Source organism: Pseudophryne corroboree, chromosome 11 (assembly GCF_028390025.1).
Source record: "Pseudophryne corroboree isolate aPseCor3 chromosome 11, aPseCor3.hap2, whole genome shotgun sequence".
Classification (NCBI taxonomy): Eukaryota; Metazoa; Chordata; class Amphibia; order Anura; family Myobatrachidae; genus Pseudophryne; species Pseudophryne corroboree.
In genome coordinates this window covers 350,497,270-350,520,822 of record NC_086454.1, presented here as the reverse complement: position 1 = coordinate 350,520,822, position 23,553 = coordinate 350,497,270, and the positions used below count along the sequence as shown (strand labels likewise).

At 45.5% G+C, this 23,553-nt stretch overlaps 1 protein-coding gene across 5 annotated transcripts in view; it reads left to right on the top strand.

The window, feature by feature from the left end:
- Window positions 1–15,063, top strand: part of KCTD15 (potassium channel tetramerization domain containing 15) — a 53,081-nt gene extending 38,018 nt beyond the window's left edge. For all 5 annotated transcript variants that reach the window (XM_063945984.1, XM_063945983.1, XM_063945980.1 and 2 more), the window contains exons 4-5: window positions 6,643–6,948; window positions 12,809–15,063. In XM_063945984.1, the coding sequence (XP_063802054.1) occupies window positions 6,643–6,948; window positions 12,809–12,961 (459 nt within the window). In that variant the 3' untranslated portion in view covers window positions 12,962–15,063. The remainder of the gene's footprint in view (window positions 1–6,642; window positions 6,949–12,808) is intronic.
- Window positions 15,064–23,553: the final 8,490 nt, after the last annotated feature.

Genomic DNA, 23,553 nt, shown 5'->3' with positions numbered 1-23,553 from the left:
ACTACATCCGAATGGCTGGCGTTTGATGGAAGAATTGTAGGGAGAAATCAAAGTGAACATTTGAAGGTTTTAGAACACTAAGAAGTTGTACGGAGCAGATATGATAACACTCAGGTGGAGGCAGTGCATGCTGGTACTTTTAGTTCCACAATTCTAGTCTATAGAACGGATATAACAGTTTCATTTGAGCAAGATCTAAAAATCTAATTATTTATCTTTAAACCAATGTACGGGGCTCTCTTCACACCTGTGATAATGATAAATGGCGATTTCATACTGGCTAACTGTACATCCATCATCGTGTGGAGCAAACAGACATTCCTCCATCAATTCTAAGGGGTCTATTTACTAAGCCTTGGATGGAGAGAAAGTAGCTGGAGATGAAGGTGGTCATTCCGAGTTGATCGCTCGCTAGCAGTTTTTGGCAGCCGTGCAAACGCTATGCCGCCGCCCACTGGGAGTGTATTTTAGTTTAGCAGAAGTGCGAACGAAAGGATCGCAGAGCGGCTGCAAAGTTTTTTTGTGCAGTTTTAGAGTAGCTCAAAACCTACTCAGCGCTTGCGATCACTTCAGACTGTTCAGTTCTTGTTTTGACGTCACAAACACGCCCTGCGTTCTCCCAGCCACGCCTGCGTTTTTCCTGGCACGCCTGCGTTTTTCCGAACACTCCCTGAAAACGGTCAGTTGACACCCAGAAACGCCCACTTCATGTCAATCACTCTGCGGCCAGCAGTGCGACTGAAATGCATCGCTAGACCTTGTGTGAAACTACATCGTTCGTTGTAATAGTACGTTGCGCGTGCGCATTGCGCCGCATACGCAGAAGTGAAGTTTTTTTGCCTCATCGCTGCACAGCGAACGAATGCAGCTAGCGATCAACTCGGAATGACCCCCAAACTCCCAGCCAATCAGCTCCTGACTGACATGTCACAGTCTGTGTTTGAAAAATGACAGTTAGGAGCCGATTGGCCGGTAATTTATCTCCAGCGTTTTATCTCTATCCAAGGCTTCGTAAATAGACCCTAAAATCTCTTAAACTCCATCCTTTGCCACGTTCATCATTAACCCCTCATCTTCCATCATTAACCCTCTTTCATCATAATCCTCTACTAATCCCCCCATCATCCTTTCTTAACCAACTGTTCTCTTCAGTCTCCATTAATTAAATGTCTGTCAATCATTAGTTAATAGGAAGCTATTGCACAACAAACCCTAACATCGTCATTATTCTCCATTATTATTATTCTCCTTTACATGGCGTCACAAGGGTTCTGCGGCGCTTAACAAAGTACACAAACACATGCGCAGAACAATTACACAGCGACTTGCAGTACATGACAGTGCAGGACAGATACGTGGTATATACACATTGCTGTATCAGGGTACAGGGCACTGACGTATGCAGCGCGGAGGCAGAAACCGAGGGTTAGGTGCCATTGTAGGGAGTATGGAGTAGATGATAGTGAAAGTAAGAGATTGAAAGCACATGAGGGAAGAGGGCCCTGCTCGTGGGAGCTTACATTCTAAAGGGGAGGGGCAAACAGACAGGGGTGACACAGATTGGGGAAGCTGTGAGCGTGGGACAGAGGGTTAGGATGAGAGACGGCTGGGTTTGATGAAGAACTGCGTCCTGAGAGCCCGTTTGAAGTTTTGCAGAGAGGTGGCCACCTTTCATCACTTTCATTTGTCATTAATCCCTTCATCCTCATAATAATGTCCACTCAGGGCCAGATTAATAGTGGGGCGGATGGGATAACAGTCCTAGGCCTCCACTTAAAATCAGGCCCATCATTATGACAGCGTGACGATCACTGGCCGCCCAGCTGGCCACACAGGCTGCAATATTTATATTTTCCTCAGAAAATGATGCAGTTTTTCTACTTTTATATATGTAGTAAGACATTGGGACTGATGGTGTAGTGGGGACAGGCATTTACTGGCGGTGAGAATGGAATCCCTATACCACAGTAATGGTGAAGTAATTACACTCCGGTTACACAAATCTCTACCGTCTGGCGGAGTAAGGTCCGGGCGCAGTCGCCGTTTCGGGTAATATTTTGCTGCTGAGGGAGACGTTTTACAGCTGTTAGCATGCGAGTACAATTTCTGGGGACAGTTCACTGCTGAATAGGTGTGTAATAAGTGTGACAATATGCCCAGCAAGATGTAACATGTGCAGAATAATGACCAGTATACAGTAAGCCACATGTAACGCAGTACCCATCACCGTGTCATATACTCCGGGCCTGTGCAAGGCCTCGGCCTTTACGTCACAGCCGCTCGCCCTCTGGCTGACAAAGCTTTAATCCCGACGCCACCTCTGCTCCAATCCACCGGTCCCTTGTTCCGCACAGCTGCAGAAACTGCGTACGAGGCATCAGATCCGCACGGGACTGTCGGCTGGAGGTGAAGGGTTATTAGTGTAGGGTTATTAGTGTTAGCACAGTTACTTGGACAGCCCTCCAAATTATTTCTATAGTCACAATAGGGAATACACTAGGTTCTGTGGGAAGCAAAAATCAGCCCTACACTCAACTCGCTTCACTGTCCGTCACAGAGGACTAAGGGAAAGGACCGTGACACGTGAGAACTTTTTGGGTACAGTTTCAGGAATAAAACGTTCTGTCAGGACAGCAAAACGCCTTATATGTATAGGTATATATATCACATGCGCAAAGCTTGTGTCTGCCCCTTTTGCAGACACGTTTGAGTTGCACCTTTTTATTCCTGTGTGCCCTGTAATGCTCAGCGTGTATATAAACACAAGTATAGAAAACTACAGTCATGCACGTTTGTTAAGTGCCCATCGCAGGAGTGTCATCCGCACCATGAAGTGCAGTCATTCAAACGATGGCTCAACCCGGTGATTACACAACCTCCTAAATCTGGCTGCTTTCACCACTAATACCCCTCGCTGCTGCAGACAGCACAGCCCTTTCACGCCCAAAAGACAGCATTACGGCAGGGTTTTGCTGTGATCTCTGAAAATAACCCGGAGCTTCTCTCAACCTTTGATGTGTTAACATGCAGGATGCCTGGCAAAAAATACAGCCTGAAATTGGTTATCATCAAGATGGCTTTCTGAGGGGCTCGGGAGTAGTGGGAGGATACCCGGCCGCACCGAGGATTTGAGTATTTAGTATTCAGAAGGGTGATGGGCACCGGATGGAGGCGTAGAGGTGGCACATTGAAGATAAGCAATAGCAGCCAATAAGATGCTTCCTCTGATCAGTCTATTGCAAGTCTAGTGATAGCAAATGTCTGATTGGTTGCTTGGAGTTACAGTATAGATCTGGTTTTAGCAATATAATAGTAAGCAAGAGGCTTAGCCAGCCTAATGTGGATTTGCCACCAACACACATCGGAAGCAGCCATTTTATTGGTGATAGCGTAGCCTGTCCGTTCGCTAGGAATTGGTGATACCACCGTCACGCTGGTTAATGAAGTTGAAGTTTGAATATTAGTAGAGCCCCAAAAAGGTCTCTTCAGGGTGCTTCAGGTACGACAAAAGCCATTCAGTAAATGGGGTGTTGGACCAGATAATAGTGTGCCCCATGAATTGCTCTCGATTGAGGAGAGGCGTACAGCAATGGGAGAGGTTTATGAAAACTAGGGGTAGCGCTGCCCCGATCATCCAATCAGAGGTTTGCTTTTGTTTTCTGAGCTGCATTTCCAAAGTGACAGCTACGATTTCATTGGTTGCCGTGGGCAACACAACTGCTTTCTGCCAGTGTTTTTCATAAGTGTCATGTTGTCATCTCCAAGTGTCATTTTTAGATGATGCGTCGGCAGACATGGGTCCACCGTGAAAGGGAATAACGTGGGTCCATCCTGTGGTGTGAAAGGGTTAACAACATCTGAACACAGCTACCCTTGGACCCATGGATTTTTGTCTGAAATCAGCATTATATAGCGGAAGATGCAGGGTCCCCAGAAAGCACAGAGCAGTCATGTGATGTGTAACCTGTACCTCTATACGTACAAACGTCCAATGCATTAACTGTTACACAACTAAGGGTGACATTTACTAAGCAGTGATAAGAGCGGAGAATTGAGACAGTGGAGAAGTTGCCCCATCAACCAATCAGCAGCTCTGTATAATTTTATGGTATGCAAATTCTAGATGTTAATTCAGTGCTGATTGGTTGCCATGGGCAACTTCTCCACTGGCTCACTTCTCTGCTCTTATCACTGCTTAGTAAATGTCTCCCTAAATGTCATGTTATAGGGCAGCTGTCACAAAACGTAAAGGACAACATCATTCTCAAAGATTACATAATGTCTTTCTTAAGCAATTGATATGTGACAGGGAATATAGATTGTAAGCCCCACTGGGGCAGGGACCGACGTGAGTGACTGCAGTACTCTGTACAGAGCTACGGAATATGTGTGCGCTATATACATCACTGATAACAGAGAGATAAATATATCTGTGAGGATGGCAGCTCATTATAGGACAGCTACGGAACATCGGTACCTCTCCAATTAGTAATAACAGCTTGTCCTCGGCACGTGGCCTATCGATCAGGGTTCCGGTTAATACCATACCTGTGTTTCGGCACTTTGTATAAGTTATTAGGGCTGTTGGCCATTTGTAATTACGTTTGCTTCAGGTGACTATGTAAATGGAAATTCATTTATTAAAAGTTCAATCCCCGTTCTTTCCGTGACTAATTTTTTGAAAATTATATTTTTTGTGTATGTTCATTTGATTTCCAGGAGAGGAGAAACTCAGTGTGGAACGTTCAGAGACGCTTTAGCAGGGAGAGCGCATCTCGGCTGCTTCTAAGCTCATACCAAGCTTTTTTTTTTTTTTTTTACTGGGAATATTTATATTTTTAAAGTAATAATTACATTGGGATGTACTTATAGACAATGGGGGTAATTCAGAGTTGATCGCAGCAGCAAATTTGTTAGCAGTTGGGCAAAACCGTATGCACTGCAGGTGGGGCAGAGGTAACATGTGCAGAGAGAGAGTTAGATCTGTGTGTGGTGTGTTCAAACTGAAATCTAAATTGCAGTGTAAAAATAAAGCAGCCAATATTTACCCTGCACAGAAACAAAATAACCCACCCAAATCTGACTCTCTCTGCACATGTTACATCTGCCCCCCCTGCAGTGCACATGGTTTTGCCCAACTGCTAACAAATTTGCTGCTGTGACCAGGTCTGAATTACCCCCATTGTCAATTATTTTACACTGTAACTATATTTATTGGAAATAAAATAAGCACAGAAAATGATTGTGATATTATATCCTGGGTTTAAGGCTACACATTGGACGATATACCGTCCGATACCGATATACCGTCCGATCCGTCGATACTGTATATCGTTCACATCGTCCAGTGGGTATGCACAATACCATTAATGATGCGCATTTCCGCGGGTCGTTAACTGTGTCCAATATCTTTAGGCTGGGTACGCACTTGACGATGCGCATAAGATGCGACATCAGCAAGGCAAACTATATCGGGCATACACACTGAACGATATCTTTACCGATATCATCAGTGATGGCATCCACTCATATCCTGATGCATGCAGTCATGTCCAATATCTTTAGATTTCAAGGCTTCAGCTAAAGATATTGGACATCGTTAACGACCCGCGGGAGTGCGCATCGTTAACAATATACTGCATTCACACTGGACGATGTGAACGATATATCGTACAATCCGCCGGATCAGCCGATATATCGGCTGCAAATCGTCAAGTGTGCATCATCACTAATTAAACCAGTGGGTAAATTTACTAAGATGGGAGTTCTATTTAAGATGGGATGTTGCTCATAGCAACCAATCAGATTCCAGGTATTAGCTCCTAGAAGGTGCTAGGTAAATGAGAAGTAGAATCTGATTGGTTGCTATAGGCAACATCCCATCTTAAATAGAACTTCCATCTTAGTAAATTTTCCCCCAGGCGGTGAGAGAAGGGAGCAAGGCATGAGCAAAATAAGAAAACAATGACTTACAATGTAGGACAAATACATGGTATATTAACGTTGCTGCATCAGACGACAGGACACTGAAATAAACATAAGGGTGGCAGAAACCGCCGTTGTATGGAGTACAAAATAGTCTAAGAGAGAGAAAAGCACGTGGGAGAGGGCCCTGCTCGTGAGAGCTTGCATTCTGTAGGGGAGGGGCAGATAGACAGGGGTGACACAGATTGGCTAGAACTGAGACATGTAGCAGAGGGCTGGGTGTGAAGAAGAAAGTTCGTCTTGAGAGCCGTTTGATGTTTTGTGAGAGAGGTAGAGAATTCCAGAGGTAGGGAGCACCACAGCCAACATCTTGGAGGCAGGAATGGGAGGAAGTAATCAGTTGGCAGGAGAGGTGGTGTGCATTTGTGGATCAAAGAGGACGGGTGGGAGTCTCAAGGGATATACGGTCACAGATGTAATTGACAGGGGAATGTGTGAGGGCTTTGTGAGTGTGAGATTGGTGCTACTGGTACTTTTAAGGTCCACCCAAAGCCATCTTTTTTTTTTATATTTAACTTCACTCTCCAAAGAGATGGACCTAGGTGGATGGGCCTCTTCAGATTCTAGCTCATCAGGTTTCTGTCAGGTCGCAAGAGTTAGGGTTCTGACAGACCCACGGTACCGCTATATCTGACTTTGCTTTTCTTACTGTTCCAGGAGTTTAACCTGTTGTATGAAGAAGCAAAATATTATCAGCTCCATCCGATGGTGAAGGAACTGGAGCGGTGGAAACAGGACAAGGAGCACCGGAAGCATTTCCAGCCCTGTGACTGTCTAGTGGTCCGGGTGACTCCAGACCTCGGGGAGAGGATTGCGCTGAGCGGGGAGAAAGCATTAATAGAGGAGATCTTCCCCGAAACTGGAGATGTCATGTGCAACTCGGTAAACGCCGGATGGAACCAGGATCCAACTCACGTCATCAGGTTTCCACTAAACGGCTACTGCCGATTAAACTCTGTGCAGGTAATTAACAACTAATTAGTGTTTTATATGTATTCATGTGCTACTTACAGTTCAATATCCCACTCATCTTTGACCTACGTGCAATGGTATTTGATGACTTATGTTATGACGTGCTATCGCTTTAGAACATTCGTAGCATTCTACGGTTGCCGAGTTTTATGGTTCGACATGAGATGAGGTTCTCGGACAGATTCAGGAATCATAGACACGGAATCCCAATGATAATAAGGAATAAGCGGATATTTGACGCGTTTCTCTTTCACTTGTACGAAGGGGCATTATGAGGTTATAAGAGGCACAGGAGCTGCAGATACTCTCAGGTGTGACAGTGTATTCTAGTAGGAGTGTTACAGTCACGGTTGTAGTTTGGGGGTGGTCTATTGTATGTTCAGCCCGGGCCATAAAGGTCACTCACTTCGGGATTTGCAGTGATATTTTGGGCACGTCTGTCGCTGCCACTCATGCCCCTGCATGCTCCCGTAGCCACCATTCGCCTTCTGTCTGAAAATACATTGGTCCAGAAGGGATGTGGGCGGAATTCCGACGGTCAAAATACAGACGCCGGAATCCCGACAGCCAGAATGCCAGCAGCGCCGATACAGCTATTCCCACTCCTTGGTGTCCACGATGCCCATGGAGTTGGAATAGAACCTGCAGCAAGCAAAGCGAGCCACTGAGCCGCAGCGTGGCAAGCGTAGCGAGCCTGCAAGGGGCTTCATTCTGCTCACCCCCCACCCCCCTGCCGGCATTCTGATGGTCCGGCATCGGTATTTTGACCGCCGGGATCCCGTACCCGACCCGCCCTGAAGAAGGTGAGGAGGGTAGGGCAGACATCCGGGGCTAGATTTACACTGCAGAGATTTTTGCAGGTCAATGATTATCTTGTGTTTTTCGCCCTGAAATTTAAAATGACAAGAACACTAAGGGGTTGATTCAATTCACGGACACTTGAATAGCGCCGGAAAGTAGCTCCAGTCGCTATTCAATTCAGCTCAAGTTAAGTCGGCGAATGCCCGTTCTCCCGGACTTAACAGGTTGATTTGTCTGGAGAACGGGCAATCTCCGACTTAACTCCTCGGCGCGATGCTGATTCCCGACATAATCAGCCTCGCGCCAGCCGCGCGCCAACACTTTTGTCGGATTTCCTCTCGCATCCCCCGGGGGTGAGAGAAGAATTCCCAACAATTGAGTGTCACTTGGCGCTGTAGATGTAGGAGGCATATCGGGAAACCGGAATTCTGAAGCCCGGGTCAGGAACCTTTGGGGTCAGAGTTTCAGTTTTAGGTTTGCAATCAATAATCGCTAACCCATGAATACTCACGCAACGCATTAGGGTTCATTTTGTCAGACCGCAACTACTGCGTTGGTATGTTTTTGTACAAAGCAGAAATTCCACCAGAAATTAAAGCAATCGTGGGGAGAACACACAGATTCCACACATATATAAGCCTGGTTGTTAATAAGCCATGACCACAGTGCTGGGAGGAAAACATGCTAACCACTATGCAACCCGGCTTCCCTAATCATTACTTGCGATATTAGGCAAAAGAACCTGGCTAAACTCCAGATTATCCAGTTTCTAGTTCTTTATTCGCAGACAGGAGCATATCTGAATTCTAAACGATCTTCCATGAGATTTAGCCGCAAACACGAGTCTCCAAGGCAAGCAGAAAATATATATGTAGTTCTGTCATCGCTGTTGTAACATAAATGTATATCTACTACCCACCCCCCACCCAGTCAATGATATCCCCCCAAAAAATAACCTAGTCAAAAAATAAATATATATATATATATATTCAAAATAAAATGCTCTGCCATTTCAGAGAATGCAACAATGTATAAATGCATAATTTATGGGCTGCTCATAATTAAATGATGGCGCCTACGGTATGGACTTAAAAAAAAAAATTGATCTGTACTTTTTTTTTTTTTCTTTCAAAACCAGCGATCGTAGAAAAGATGCCCGTAGACTGATAACAAGTGTTTGTTCCTTGGCTAGCTGGAATCCAGGTTTTTATTTAAAGCGGAATCGGATAAAAAAAAATAAAAAATGATTTTTTATTTATTTATTTTTTAAACTCCCAAGCAGGGGCCTGTATGTAGAATAGGCTACATTACGTTTTTGTCTGTTGCCCTGGAGTATGGCTAAGTGTTTCTGCGCTCCCTGCGTTGGAAGCAAATGTATCTAGCTAGGAACTTTACGTCGTATTCTACAGCAATGAGAAAAATAAAACTCCAGCCGGTCGTACAATGGGGGTCATTCCGACACCGTTCGCACGCTGCAGTTTGTCGCAGCAGTGTGCGAACGGGTCGAAACTGCGCAAAAGTGACCGCAGCGGCGATCGCAAGAAGACTGACAGGTGGGAGGCGTTCCGGGGCGTCAACTGAACGTTTTTTAACGCGTGGTGAGGCGAACGCAGGCGTGTACAGGTGTTTGGAGGGTGGATGTCTGACGTCAATTCCGGGGGACCTTTCTCGCTGGATCCGTCGCACAGGGTAAGTAAGTCTGACCCTGGTCTTCTTTTGCTCAAAACTTTTTTTGCATAGCAGGGCTGCACAAGCGATCACAGCCTTGCTATGCAAAAATCCCTCCCCATAGGCGGCGTCTAGTTGATCGCTTTGTGCGATCAACTTGGAATGACCCCAGTGACGTTGATAAACCCATGCAGAGGCCAAACTGGAACAGAACAAAAAAGACCTGCATTGATAATTTCAGGAAGCTCCATACAGGCAGAGAGGTCAATTGTCTGGAAAAACACCCAACAACACCATAATGGTGATGCCGTATTTTTCGTGCTGTCTCACCAAATACCGCCCCAAAAAATGTTGTTTTAAATTTAGTGTTTATGCCCAGTCGGGTACAACCGCTGGTATCACTGGGTAATGCACTTTGAGGCCTCTCTGCCAGGGGTGGGGTCTGCTGTGAAGCCGCCTCCCGTATACTAAGGTGTTAACGCGATCGTTATTACGCAGTCTAGCTGATATCACTTTGGGGCTTTTTCTCGCTGCAGACTTCCGTGTAGAAAAAGTGATAAAATCCGAAACCTAGGCTTTAATAAGAGGTATATTTCACCTGCTGCTATAACGGCCCAGGGATGGTTTAGTTTTTGTTCACAGCCTTTGTGGTCCTGATTTATCACAGATGTGGGTAGAAGTTGTACTGTGTGACATATATGGAAATTACCTTGGGGGATTAATACATTTTTTGGGAAAATAAGAATTCTGAGAAGATGGACTGACAGTGCACTATTTAGTTTTCAACATTAGTGAAAATGTTAAACAAAACAATCCTATGTAATAAAAGGCTAACGTTGCTTCTCACCTCTATGGGGGGAAATCAAATGTTTAGCGCTGCAGCAGCCGCTAGATGGAACCTGATGGAGCAATTCAATTGTTGCTCTGTTCGGGCGCGCACAGCCGCCGGCGCTGATATTACTGTTATGTTGTTCCGTCATGTTGACGTGCTGACAACTAGTATTATGTACTGCATATGACTTTGTTTCACATTGAATTGCGTTTGGCAACACAGTTTTACTGCATCAGTATAGTAAGCCTCACATTACTGCCCTGTGCTGCTAGGAACCCTGCTCCTTCTACTATATAACTCTCTGTAGCTTCCTGCTGCCTCCATTCCCCTCCTCACATCATGTCACTGCCCCTGTCACATGCAGCCCTGTCCTCACTGACACATCACTCATATCCTGATATACTCTGTGCTGCTGGGGACTCTGCTCCTCCCATTATATAACTCTCAGTCTGTGGCTTCCTGCTGCCTCCATTCCCCTCCTCACATCATGTCACTGCCCCTGTCACATGCAGCCCTGTACTCACTGACACATCACTCATCTCCTGATATACTCTGTGCTGCTGGGGACCCTGCTCCTCCCACTATATAACTCTCAGTCTGTGGCTTCCTGCTGCCTCCATTCCCCTCCTCACATCATGTCACTGCCCCTGTCACATGCAGCCCTGTCCTCACTGACACATCACTCATCTCCTGATATACTCTGTGCTGCTGGGGACCGTGCTCCTTCCACTACATAACTCTCAGTCTGTGGCTTCCTGCTGCCTCCATTCCCCTCCTCACATCATGTCACTGCCCTGTCACATGCTGCCCTGTCCTCACTGACACATCACTCATCTCCTGATATACTCCGTGCTGCTGGGGACCCTGCTCCTCCCACTATATAACTCTCAGTCTGTGGCTTCCTGCTGCCTCCATTCCCCTCCTCACATCATGTCACTGCCCCTGTCACATGCAGCCCTGTCCTTACTGACACATCACTCATCTCCTGATATACTCTGTGCTGCTGGGGGACCCTGCTCCTTCCACTATATAACTCTGTCTGTGGCTTCCTGCTGCCTCCATTCCCCTCCTCACATCATGTCACTGCCCCTGTCACATGCAGCCCTGTCCTCACTGACACATCACTCATCTCCTGATATACTCTGTGCTGCTGGGGGACCCTGCTCCTCCCACTATATAACTCTCAGTCTGTGGCTTCCTGCTGCCTCCATTCCCCTCCTCACATCATGTCACTGCCCCTGTCACATGCAGCCCTGTCCGCACTGACACATCACTCATCTCCTGATATACTCTGTGCTGCTGGGGGACCCTGCTCCTCCCACTATATAACTCTCAGTCTGTGACTTCCTGCTGCCTCCATTCCCCTCCTCACATCATGTCACTGCCCCTGTCACATGCAGCCCTGTCCTTACTGACACATCACTCATCTCCTGATATACTCTGTGCTGCTGGGGGACCCTGCTCCTTCCACTATATAACTCTCAGTCTGTGGCTTCCTGCTGCCTCCATTCCCTTCCTCACATCATGTCACTGCCCCTGTCACATGCAGCCCTGTCCTCACTGACACATCACTCATCTCCTGATATACTCTGTGCTGCTGGGGGACCCTGCTCCTCCCACTATATAACTCTCAGTCTGTGGCTTCCTGCTGCCTCCATTCCCCTCCTCACATCATGTCACTGCCCCTGTCACATGCAGCTCTGTCCTCACTGACACATCACTCATCTCCTGATATACTCTGTGCTGCTGGGGGACCCTGCTCCTCCCACTATATAACTCTCAGTCTGTGGCTTCCTGCTGCCTCCATTCCCCTCCTCACATCATGTCACTGCCCCTGTCACATGCAGCCCTGTCCTCACTGACACATCACTCATCTCCTGATATACTCTGTGCTGCTGGGGACCCTGCTCCTCCCACTATATAACGCTCAGTCTGTGGCTTCCTGCTGCCTCCATTCCCCTCCTCACATCATGTCACTGCCCCTGTCACATGCAGCCCTGTCCTCACTGACACATCACTCATCTCCTGATATACTCTGTGCTGCTGGGGGACCCTGCTCCTTCCACTATATACCTTTGCCTGTGGCTGGACAGATATCCATTACCTTGTGTATAGATGCAAAGGTTTCATATGTACAGCTGTGCAGAATGTTTCTGTACATTATCGTTATAGACAACGGTATAAAAACAATAACAGAAGTGAGCACATTTGTGGTTTTGTGTTGATTTTATAAAACTCTGAAGTGGGCATTGTTCTTTATATATCATGAATAAAATCTGATACATCTATAGAGGGATCCGTTAATTGGAGTAACTAACCTGCCATAGCTCCTGTGCTGAGAGCTGTTTACAGGTCCACGCTGGTTCCTCTGTGTACCCTAACGATACTTCCAGTTTTCCAAACTTGATACATAGCACAAACACAGCGTCCCCATACATCGTGAATTTTACATTGAGATAAATGAATTTTTGGCTCCCATAGCATGTCTTAGGAATAGTACTGTTACTTTCTCTCCACCATTCTGACGTTTTTTCCTGCTTTACCTTCCAGGTTCTCGAAAGACTGTTTCAAAAGGGATTTAACGTGGTCGCCTCTTGCGGAGGTGGAGTTGACTCCTCCCAGTTTAGCGAATACGTACTGTGCAGGGAAGACAGACGAATGCATCCGAACACAATGAGGATAAAACAGGAGCCTCTGGACTGACGACTCCTAAGATCTTTGTCACCGTTGAAGTGTTCAATAGTCCTCGATGTGGAAAACTTCAGGACCCACAAACCAGTATTAATAGACTTCCTATGACTTTTTGTTGCCAGTTTGTGATATTTTTGAAAGGTAACTTTGACATAGCCAAATTAATGGCCGCTTCTCGACTAATGAGGCCCCCCGAGCGATGCCGTCTCACCTCAACAGCTGTGCTGTGAAGACGAAACCCCTCGCCAAGTGGATACGTCTCTCCAAACTAGGGTTCTTGAGCCCCCAACAAATGCAGAGATGACAAGCTGGCACAATCCTCGGATCAGGTCCCTGATGATGAGGACGCTACAGTTCTATGAAACAAGCTGCCTTGTTTTTCTAAGTTTAACGTGTTGAGTAGAAGAACGTTGCCGTTGTCTGATAACTTTAATAGTCTTCCTCTAGAAAAGAGAAAGGGGATTACTTTTATATAGTGTTCTGGATTGATACTGATGACCTACCACACTACAAACCTATAAAAATGTTAAAAGGAGTAAAATAAATAAATAATGATAATAAGACTAGGCAATAGACAGTCTATTGCAGAGTTTTGCTGTTTCATGAAACGTTGTTTTTTAAATCACAAATTCCATTAGAAGTTCCACCGACGTTGTATCCCTCACGGGGAGACCGGATTGCACCGTTGCCCCGCATGAGACCGATGAACATAAAATGTAGCGTGAAAGTAAAGATGGCGGCCTACAGTGATGATTTTGCTGAGCAGTAAAAATTAACACTTCAGCGGGAGGTCGGGTTTTCAGATCGTCTAATTATTATTATAATTTTTTTGTGTAATTAACCTTTTTTAAGTAAAGTAGCCAGTAATTATTACTTAAACAGTATCCAGAGTGCACTTACCCCAATTGAAGGAAATATATAGAACTGGGGGGAGGGGGTGTAGTAGTACACTCAGGGTTAGGGGAGCACTATTTTACTTGGTACGAATTATTTTGTTTACTGTGGTGATTAAGAAGTCTATTCTGTATCATACATCCAAAATGACCGTATTGGATAACTCTCCAGTAGGTTGGTCTTGGGTCCCAGTTTTGGACAGTCCTAGTTTTTGACAATACAAATCCTTGAACCTAAACTCCTAACATGATATGTTGGATAGACTCCTATAATAATGTTTTTTGTTTTTTTTTATACATTTGGCAGGCGAGGGGAACAATGTATTGTAAAACAGTGACACACGAGTACCCCAGAGTTCTTCCACTCCCGTACATTGGTCTTCGAAACGTTGGTGCACATATTTTCTGTTAAAGCGGATGAAAAATAAATTTATTTAACACCTTCACACCCCATATTTAGCGTTTTGTGATATTTATAGCTACATAGAGCCAACTTTTTAACATATAGCTCTCTGCCCGACATTAGGGTGTTAGGTGTTACAGGTGTCTGGGCACAATGGCGTCCTGCTTTACCCAACCACGTTGGCATGTTTTTTTGGTCCCAATTAGTGTCAATCGCTCACCTGTCGTCCCCTGTAATTTATAAGTTGCCGGAGTGATCTAGAACTCTAGTTGCCTGAAGAAGTGCACACGAGTATGCTAAGCTATTGTATATAACAGACATACCCATCCTTAAACACAGGGGGAGGGTTACATTGTATCGCTACGTAGTACTGGAATATCCGGCAGTGTCAGGATACAGTTGTCCAGTCGCTTATGGGTTAAGCACGCTACATATCTGGGGTCACTGCACACACTCTGCCGTCGGCCTCGCATAAAATGTTTTTAGAATTTTTGCTCCCCCCACCCGCAGTTTTCTATCTGTCTGGGTCAGGTGCTGCATTCAGATCTGTACATAAACTCTATGTAGAATTGTATATTATGCATTATTGTAAAAAGACAAAAAAATATTGTCATGTACTTGTGTATACATATTTCTAATATAGTAATTCATGCCATAAACATTTCTGTATAGTAAATGATAAAAAGGTGAAATCTGTATTCAGTTATTTATATACTTTGGGGGGGGTTTTAAAGCAGGGATTTTGTTTTTTTTGTAAACCACAGAACAGCGATTTGTCTATGTAAGGTAGCGTCTCAAAATATATTTTACATATGTTGTGTAGTCGAACGTTGCTTTTCTGTTTATTTCAAAACAAGACGGCGGCTTTATGTGAATGACATTTAAGGCCTGATTTGACGACCGCTTTAGCGTCTTTTGCCATAGCTGCGCCTGCAGTTTATGCGAGCACGAGCCCTGCAGCAGGTACAGATTTTCCGTCTGAGTGATAACGCGAATATCCCTCATTGATAAATGTGCCCCCATATGTATCAGTCGCAACTACACTCCGGTGCATAAACACGGTAACGCATGGGACTTTCACACACACGCATTCACAAAACAAAACCAGCTTTAAATGTGGTTTGGAATCAGCCCCTTACCGTTCCCCGTCTTTCTTCTGTTAGGTAGGGCCTTTGTGTAACGTCTGCTGCATCTAAAAAGGTTTACTTATCGACAGGGGTGTAGCCAGAACTTTGTGTGCCCCATAGCAGCATTTTAAATGGGGCTCCTTCCCCCTTCTAGAGTGACTCCTCTCTCCACAGCAGTTGTTCATTTTGTGTCCTATTGTAGTACCCTACTTAATGTTATGCCCCATAGTAGTGCCCTAGTTATTGCTATGCCCCATAGTAGTACCCTACTTAATGTTATGCCCCATAGTAGTGCCCTAGTTACTGTTATGCCCCATAGTAGTGCCCTAGTTACTGTTATGCCCCATAGTAGTGCCCTAGTTATTGTTATGCCCCATAGTAGTGCCCTAGTTACTGTTATGCCCCATAGTAGTGCCCTTGTTAATGTTATGCACCATAGTAGTGCCCTAGTTACTGTTATGCCCCATAGTAGTGCCCTAGTTACTGTTATGCCCCATAGTAGTGCCCTAGTTACTGTTATGCCCCATAGTAGTGCCCTTGTTAATGTTATGCACCATAGTAGTGCCCTAGTTACTGTTATGCCCCATAGTAGTGCCCTTGTTAATGTTATGCACCATAGTAGTGCCCTAGTTACTGTTATGCCCCATAGTAGTGCCCTAGTTATTGTTATGCTCCATAGTAGTGCCCTAGTTACTGTTATGCCCCATAGTAGTGCCCTAGTTAATGTTATGCCCCATAGTAGTGCCCTAGTTACTGTTATGCCCCATAGTAGTACCCTACTTAATGTTATGCCCCATAGTAGTGCCCTAGTTACTGTTATGCACCATAGTAGTGCCCTAGTTACTGTTATGCCCCATAGTAGTGCCCTAGTTAATGTTATGCCCCATAGTAGTGCCCTAGTTAATGTTATGCCCCATAGTAGTGCCCTAGTTAATATTATGTCCCATAGTAGTGCCCTAGTTAATATTATGCCCCATAGTAGTGCCCTAGTTACTGTTATGTCCCATAGTAGTGCCCTAGTTAATGTTATGTCCCATAGTAGTGCCCTAGTTACTGTTATGCCCCATAGTAGTGCCCTAGTTACTGTTATGCCCCATAGTAGTGCCCTAGTTAACATGCCCCATAGTAGTGCCCTAGTTACTGTTATGCCCCATAGTAGTGCCCTAGTTACTGTTATGCCCCATAGTAGTGCCCTAGTTACTGTTATGCCCCATAGTAGTGCCCTAGTTACTGTTATGCCCCATAATAGTGCCCTAGTTACTGTTATGCCCCATAGTAGTGCCATAGTTACTGTTATGCCCCATAGTAGTGCCCTAGTTACTGTTATGCCCCATAGTAGTGCCCTAGTTACTGTTATGCCCCATAGTAGTGCCCTAGTTACTGTTATGCCCCATAGTAGTGCCCTAGTTACTGTTATGCCCCATAGTAGTGCCCTAGTTACTGTTATGCCCCATAGTAGTGCCCTAGTTAATGTTATGCCCCATAGTAGTGCCCTAGTTAATATTATGTCCCATAGTAGTGCCCTAGTTAATATTATGTCCCATAGTAGTGCCCTAGTTAATGTTATGCCCCATAGTAGTGCCCTAGTTAATGTTATGTCCCATAGTAGTGCCCTAGTTACTGTTATGCCCCATAGTAGTGCCCTAGTTAATGTTATGCCCCATAGTAGTGCCCTAGTTAATATTATGTCCCATAGTAGTGCCCTAGTTAATGTTATGCCCCATAGTAGTGCCCTAGTTAATGTTATGCCCCATAGTAGTGCCCTAGTTAATGTTATGTCCCATAGTAGTGCCCTAGTTACTGTTATGCCCCATAGTAGTGCCCTAGTTACTGTTATGCCCCATAGTAGTGCCCTAGTTAACATGCCCCATAGTAGTGCCCTAGTTACTGTTATGCCCCATAGTAGTGCCCTAGTTACTGTTATGCCCCATAGTAGTGCCCTAGTTACTGTTATGCCCCATAATAGTGCCCTAGTTACTGTTATGCCCCATAGTAGTGCCCTAGTTACTGTTATGCCCCATAGTAGTGCCCTAGTTACTGTTATGCCCCATAGCAGTGCCCTAGTTAATATTATGCCCCATAGTAGTGCCCTAGTTACTGTTATGCCCCATAGTAGTGCCCTAGTTAATATTATGCCCCATAGTAGTGCCCTAGTTAATATTATGCCCCATAGTAGTGCCCTAGTTACTGTTATGCCCCATAGTAGTGCCCTAGTTAATATTATGCCCCATAGTAGTGCCCTAGTTACTGTTATGCCCCATAGTAGTGCCCTAGTTAATGTTATGCCCCATAGTAGTGCCCTAGTTAATGTTATGCCCCATAGTAGTGCCCTAGATAATGTTATGCCCCATAGTAGCGCCCTAGTTAATGTTATGCCCCATAGTAGTGCCCTAGTTAATGTTATGCCCCATAGTAGTGCCCTAGTTAATATTATGCCCCATAGTAGTGCCCTAGTTAATGTTATGCCCCATAGTAGTGCACTAGTTAACATTATGCCCCATAGTAGTGCCATAGTTATTGTTATGCCCCATAGTAGTGCCCTAGTTAATATTATGCCCCATAGTAGTGCCCTAGTTAATGTTATGCCCCATAGTAGTGCCCTAGTTAACATTATGCCCCATAGTAGTGCCCTAGATATTATGCCTCAAAGTAGTGCCCTATTTCACAGCATACCACACAGTGCCCATAGTTCCTATGAGTGCCCCAAGTCAACAGTATGCCACATTATGCTACCTCCAGTACACATGCAACACAGTGCCCCCAAATCACATTATGCCACACAGTGCCCCCAGTTCACTTTATGCCACGCCAGTGCCCACAGTTCCTATGAGTGCCCCAAGTCAACAATATGCCACACAGTGCTTACCGGGCAATTTCAGGAACCTGGTAGACAACTTTATGACCTAGGTGCAGTTGAGTCTGGTCCCAGAAAGTTTTCTCCTATGGCCATTTTTGGATAAGGATTAAAGAGGAAGCCAAAGTTGTACAGTACTTTCTCCCAGTGAGGCGTGTAATGAAAGTTGTACCTGATTGGGCAGATGCTGCTGACATCCAATCAGGTAACAGATTCCCTACTGCCCATCTTCCTAATATTTAGAAATATTCACTCTGCCACCAGTGCTCCTGGCTTGTCCAAAAATGTCTGAAAGCAAGTTTAAGGTTAACAAAGAACAGGTGTACTGGTGTGCAATATTGGTGCAAAGTGCGTGAAACTAGTTAGCACTTTGACGACCTTTGGTCTGATCTGGATATTGAACTCATTGTAAATAAAACCGATTTAGTTTTGAGGTGGAAGCTAGGCCAAGTCTGGTAACGTGTTGGAGAACGTTCGGAAATGAAAGGGCAAAAAATTAAAACGCCATGAGTTTTGGTCACGTGGCCAATGCCGGTATGCACTTGCTGAAGAGATAGCAACTAGTGTGTGCATGACACCAAGACCAAAAGAAGTGGGCAGCTTCCCCGCCATCAAGAGTTGACCCCAAAATAAGTTGATAGCTTTCTCCGCCTTCAAAATGTGGTCCCACAATAAGTGGACAGCTTATTCAGTTTCAAGAGTTGGCCCCAACATACGTGAACAGTGTCCCCGACTTCAAGAGTTGGCCAATCTCACCATGTACATCATTGCTTAATGAAGAGCTCGAGTGTCCGGTAGACAGATGTCATACAAAGTGGTTTATGGTCTCGTAGAGTGACGAATGTACAAAGTTCTGCCCTAATTCTAGATAGTAACACAGCAACTACAAAATAGACATTTATGCAATCACCTGGGGGAGGAGATAAAGTACCAACCAATCAGCTCCTAACTCGTTTTTCAAAAATATAGTTAGGGATCTATTCATGTAGCAGTGAAAAGAGTGGAGAAATGAGCCAGTGGAGAAGTTGCTCATGGCAACAAATCAGCATTGAAGTAACATTTATAATTTGCATACTATAAAATTATACAGAGCAGCTGATTGGTTGCCATGGGAAACTTCTCCACTGGCTCACTTCACTGTTATCACTGCTTCATGAAAAGACACCTTAGTAGCCTACTAGCTGGTACTATATCTCTCTCCGAGGCTTGATACAGGACTACCCAGCTGTAGGGACATGGGCTTCCAAGGCTTGATACAGGACTACCCAACTGTAGGTGCACGGGCTGGTTATGGCCTTCCAAGATTTTCGTGGGGCCTATATCCCCTAACAACCACCATAGACACTACTCTGTGAGCTCATCTACCTTTTACTGTAGTATTTGGGCCACGAGCACATACTTGTAACATACATCCAGACCTCTTCATGTAAATACTTGGCACCATCCAGCCGTAGGCATTGCTAAGACATCTTGGATTCAAATTCTGGAAAGTACCCCTGACATCAAACCTAAGCAGAGATGTTTTTGTGGACATGTATCCGACTCACACCCTGCAGAAGAATCCAGACACCCTTCGTTATCCACCTTGATTGACAGCACAACCTGGATGCTCACAGTAAAGGGTTTTTCCCCCTCTCTTTGAGTTAGTACCGTCTAATTGCCAACAGATTAAAGAAAATGAAGCGGTTTGCATTTCAGGAATGCTTTTAAGATAGACGTTTAAGTATGAAGATGACATGTTTCAATAATGTTGTCCATGTACTGTCAATAAAATATAATCTTTAGACCAAGACACTGGGCTTTATTCGCTTCTGCTGTCTCCATAAAATACAGAACATCAGCTTAACAGCAGAAGACGCCCTTTCCATGAGAAACGCTTCAGTTTCATGCTAAACTCTTTTAGAAAAGTTGACATGTTTTCTCCAGTCAGCAGGTGTCGGAGATTTGTTTCAGCTGAGGTCTAGCAATGATGACCAGTCCTCCAGGGATTGACCAGGAGAGGCTTTGCTGGAACCTCTGTAGGAAGCACTGGTTGAAATATGATGGCTCTTGCACACATTTCTGTCTTCACTGGTTCCTGTTAGTGAGATAAGCAGATAGCTACACCCATACGGACCGTCATTAGCTAATGCGTTTTACCAACATTACCAATAATTAACTGACTGATTTTGATCAAGCATCCTGCCTGCTAGTCCAAGTACTGCTGATTTGGAAGCTACTTATGTCTTTCCAAGGGGGAAGGGGGGGGGGGGGGGGGGGGGAGGACACTACAGCAAGTACCAAAACTTCATGTTTTCTATAATGTGTGAAAATAGTAGAGTGCGTCCAAAACACCCCGATGCCTTGATCCTTAGCTGCACCAACGAACGCCCAGTTATGCAAGAATGCGCCCTACTGCTCTGCTAAAGAGGCCACTCGTCCACCAGTTTAGTCACTTGTGTGGTCAAAGTGTGCATTGGTGTTGTTGCACGGCGGAAGGTTTGATCCGTGTGTGGTCAGCGTAAACGAAGAAATGTAGCAAATACTGCTGCTAAATTATGATATTTATGTATCATCGGCCTTGAGACAATTTATCTATTCCTTTAAAACTATGGCAACAATTAGTGAGCAAGTAATACATTCATGTCAGTGCAATGTTGTTTTTTTCAATCCAAAGCGCAGCTCAATCTCTACTAAAACAATGTTTTGCCGTTGTGTACTAATGTGCCCTAAATTAGTAACTGTGTACCCTAAATACCACATAAACTACTCAATACAAGGCACATGTATATACCATTGTCCTAAAACAAGACTTTCTCCCATTACAAGCGGTAGAGCCTTCTAATATTTCTGGTGGCTGATAAACGGTATTTGGGGCCAGTTAGGCTGTAAGTAAATCAGTTCTGCTACCTTTAGTTTGTACTGAGTAGAAGGGCTGCGTTCTTGTGGCTGTGTCCGCTGGGCCGGGGGTCTGGATAAACTCTAAGCAGGTACTAAGACCACGAGCCACGTGTACTAATTGCTACAACCTTACTTAGGGGTCATTCCGAGTTGATCGCTAGCTGCATTCGTTCGCTGTGCAGCGATGAGGCAAAAAAAACGGCACTTCTGCGCATGCGTATGCGGTGCAATGCGCACGTGCGACGTACTATTACAACGAACGATGTAGTTTCACACAGGGCCTAGTGATGCCTTTCAGTCGTACTGGCTCCCGCAGAGTGAATGACATGAAGTGGGCGTTTCTGGGTGTCAAGTGACCGTTTTCAGGGAGTGTTCGGAAAAACGCAGGCGTGCCAGGAAAAACGCAGGCGTGGCTGGGCGAACGCAGGGCGTGTTTGTTTCGTCAAATCAGGAACTGAACAGTCTGAAGTGATCGCAAGCGCCGAGTAGGTTTTGAGCTACTCTGAAACTGCACAAAATAACTTTGCCGCCGCTCTGCGATCCTTTCGTTCGCACTTCTGCTAAGCTAAAATACACTCCCAGTGGGCGGCGGCATAGCGTTTGTACAGCTGCCAAAAACTGCTAGCGAGCGATCAACTCGGAATGACCACCTTACTCTCTGACGTGTATTACACAGCTTTACCAGTGTTTGGGAAACAACAGGGGAACTTAGGATGGGAATGTGAATTTTTGTTTTTTGCATGAATCAAAATATAAATTGTCACTGTACCCAGTCCTATATTCTGGAGAGGGTTCCTCCTCGCTGGCCATTGCCCCTAGAAAGGGACACAGCGACCCCTCAGGAGCTGGCACGGCCCTGGACAGATGCATTTGAGTGTTAGTGAGCAGATGGAATGCCTTGAAATGGATTGTTCCACCTGAATAGCTGAGCTGGTAAACCTGCTCGTATCTGACATTTCTCAGTGCAGCATGATCACTATTTGCAGCCCTGGAAAACCCAGGCCAGCACTGACGAATGTATGTCACAGGCCGCGTCTCTCGTTGCATAGTTTGGAGTCCATTCTCGTCTCCCCCCCTCCGGCGAGAGTGTCAGGGAAAGGTGGCTTTGCCCCCTAGGCCGTGTTTGACCCATGGCGGGACTATTTTTCTGAGCAGAAGCGCTGCAGGCTCCAGAGCTCATTGTGTGCAGGGAGAGTGCCCTGGGCACATTGCTCACATTTGTGCGGCCGTCTTTGCAAGCCAAGATTTTCTAAAGAGTCCCCTCTTCCCATTGCATCTATGGCACATACATGTTACATCTATACGTGTTATGACAACACGCTCGTGCAGCGATGCAGGGCAATGGAGTATTTAGGGTGGCGATGGAATACAGGAGCCCGGAACTTGCGCCCCCAGGCTTGATGTCACCCCTCTTGTCACTCAGTGCAGCTCTTATGTGACCATGAATGCTGAGAGAGCAAATGAAGAGGCCACCTGGTACATATAGAAGCTGCTGGAAGGGGTATGGGCGAGGCTGAGCACTCTTCTGGCGTGCAGAATGTCCCCGGGGGACGGGCTGTACACCCCTCAGGCTGAGGCACGGGCAGGGGTTATGTAGAAAGACATGTACAGAGCGAGACATGGTGCTGCGCGGCTGCCTGTACACGGGGAGAGTATACAGAGGGGATTACATGCAGCAATAAGAGTGACACACTTACTAAAGGGTGATTTTTTGTTTTTTTTGGGCGATTTCACTAGCACATTTACTGACAGGCGATTTTTAAATGTTAGTAAATGTGCATTTTAGTCCTGAAACACAACATTGATTTAGATATAAAAGAAAATCGACCTTCAGTAAATATGCCATAACGGTAAATGCCTAATATGCTTACGTAGCGACATTAGCACAGGTCCTGCCGCCGACTGTTGTAGGGGCCAAGAAATCGTTATTCTGAACTTGGGCGGCATCTAGGTCCCGCTAGCCTACGCTGAGTGGGGAAGCTTTTGATTCGCATTTATTACCAGTTATTTATACAGCGCACACATATTACAGAGAATATTTCAGTCAATCCCCTTAGTCCCTGTACCGGTGGCGCTAGCTAACCATATTCCCTATCACATGGACACAGAAGCCAATTCCATTACTAGTTTGTGTTTTGGAGTGTGGAGGGAAAAGCTGCGTAAACTCAGAGAGAACAAACAAACTCCACACAGACTTGGGCAGGAGTTGAACACGTGAGCTGCGAGGAAGTCACGCTAACCACTATGCGAAATGAACAATTGATGCATGGAGCTATCCTTTAACTATATCGCGTGCAGAGGTGTCATTTTCTGCGCGAGAGCAGATCATTGTGAACAGAACGTGAAGGATTGATCCTGAGATCAAATGTATGACCCAGCCTATTGCACAGGGATTACCACGGTGCAGGAGTCCTTAGCTATCAATGGCCCTCATTCCGAGTTGTTCG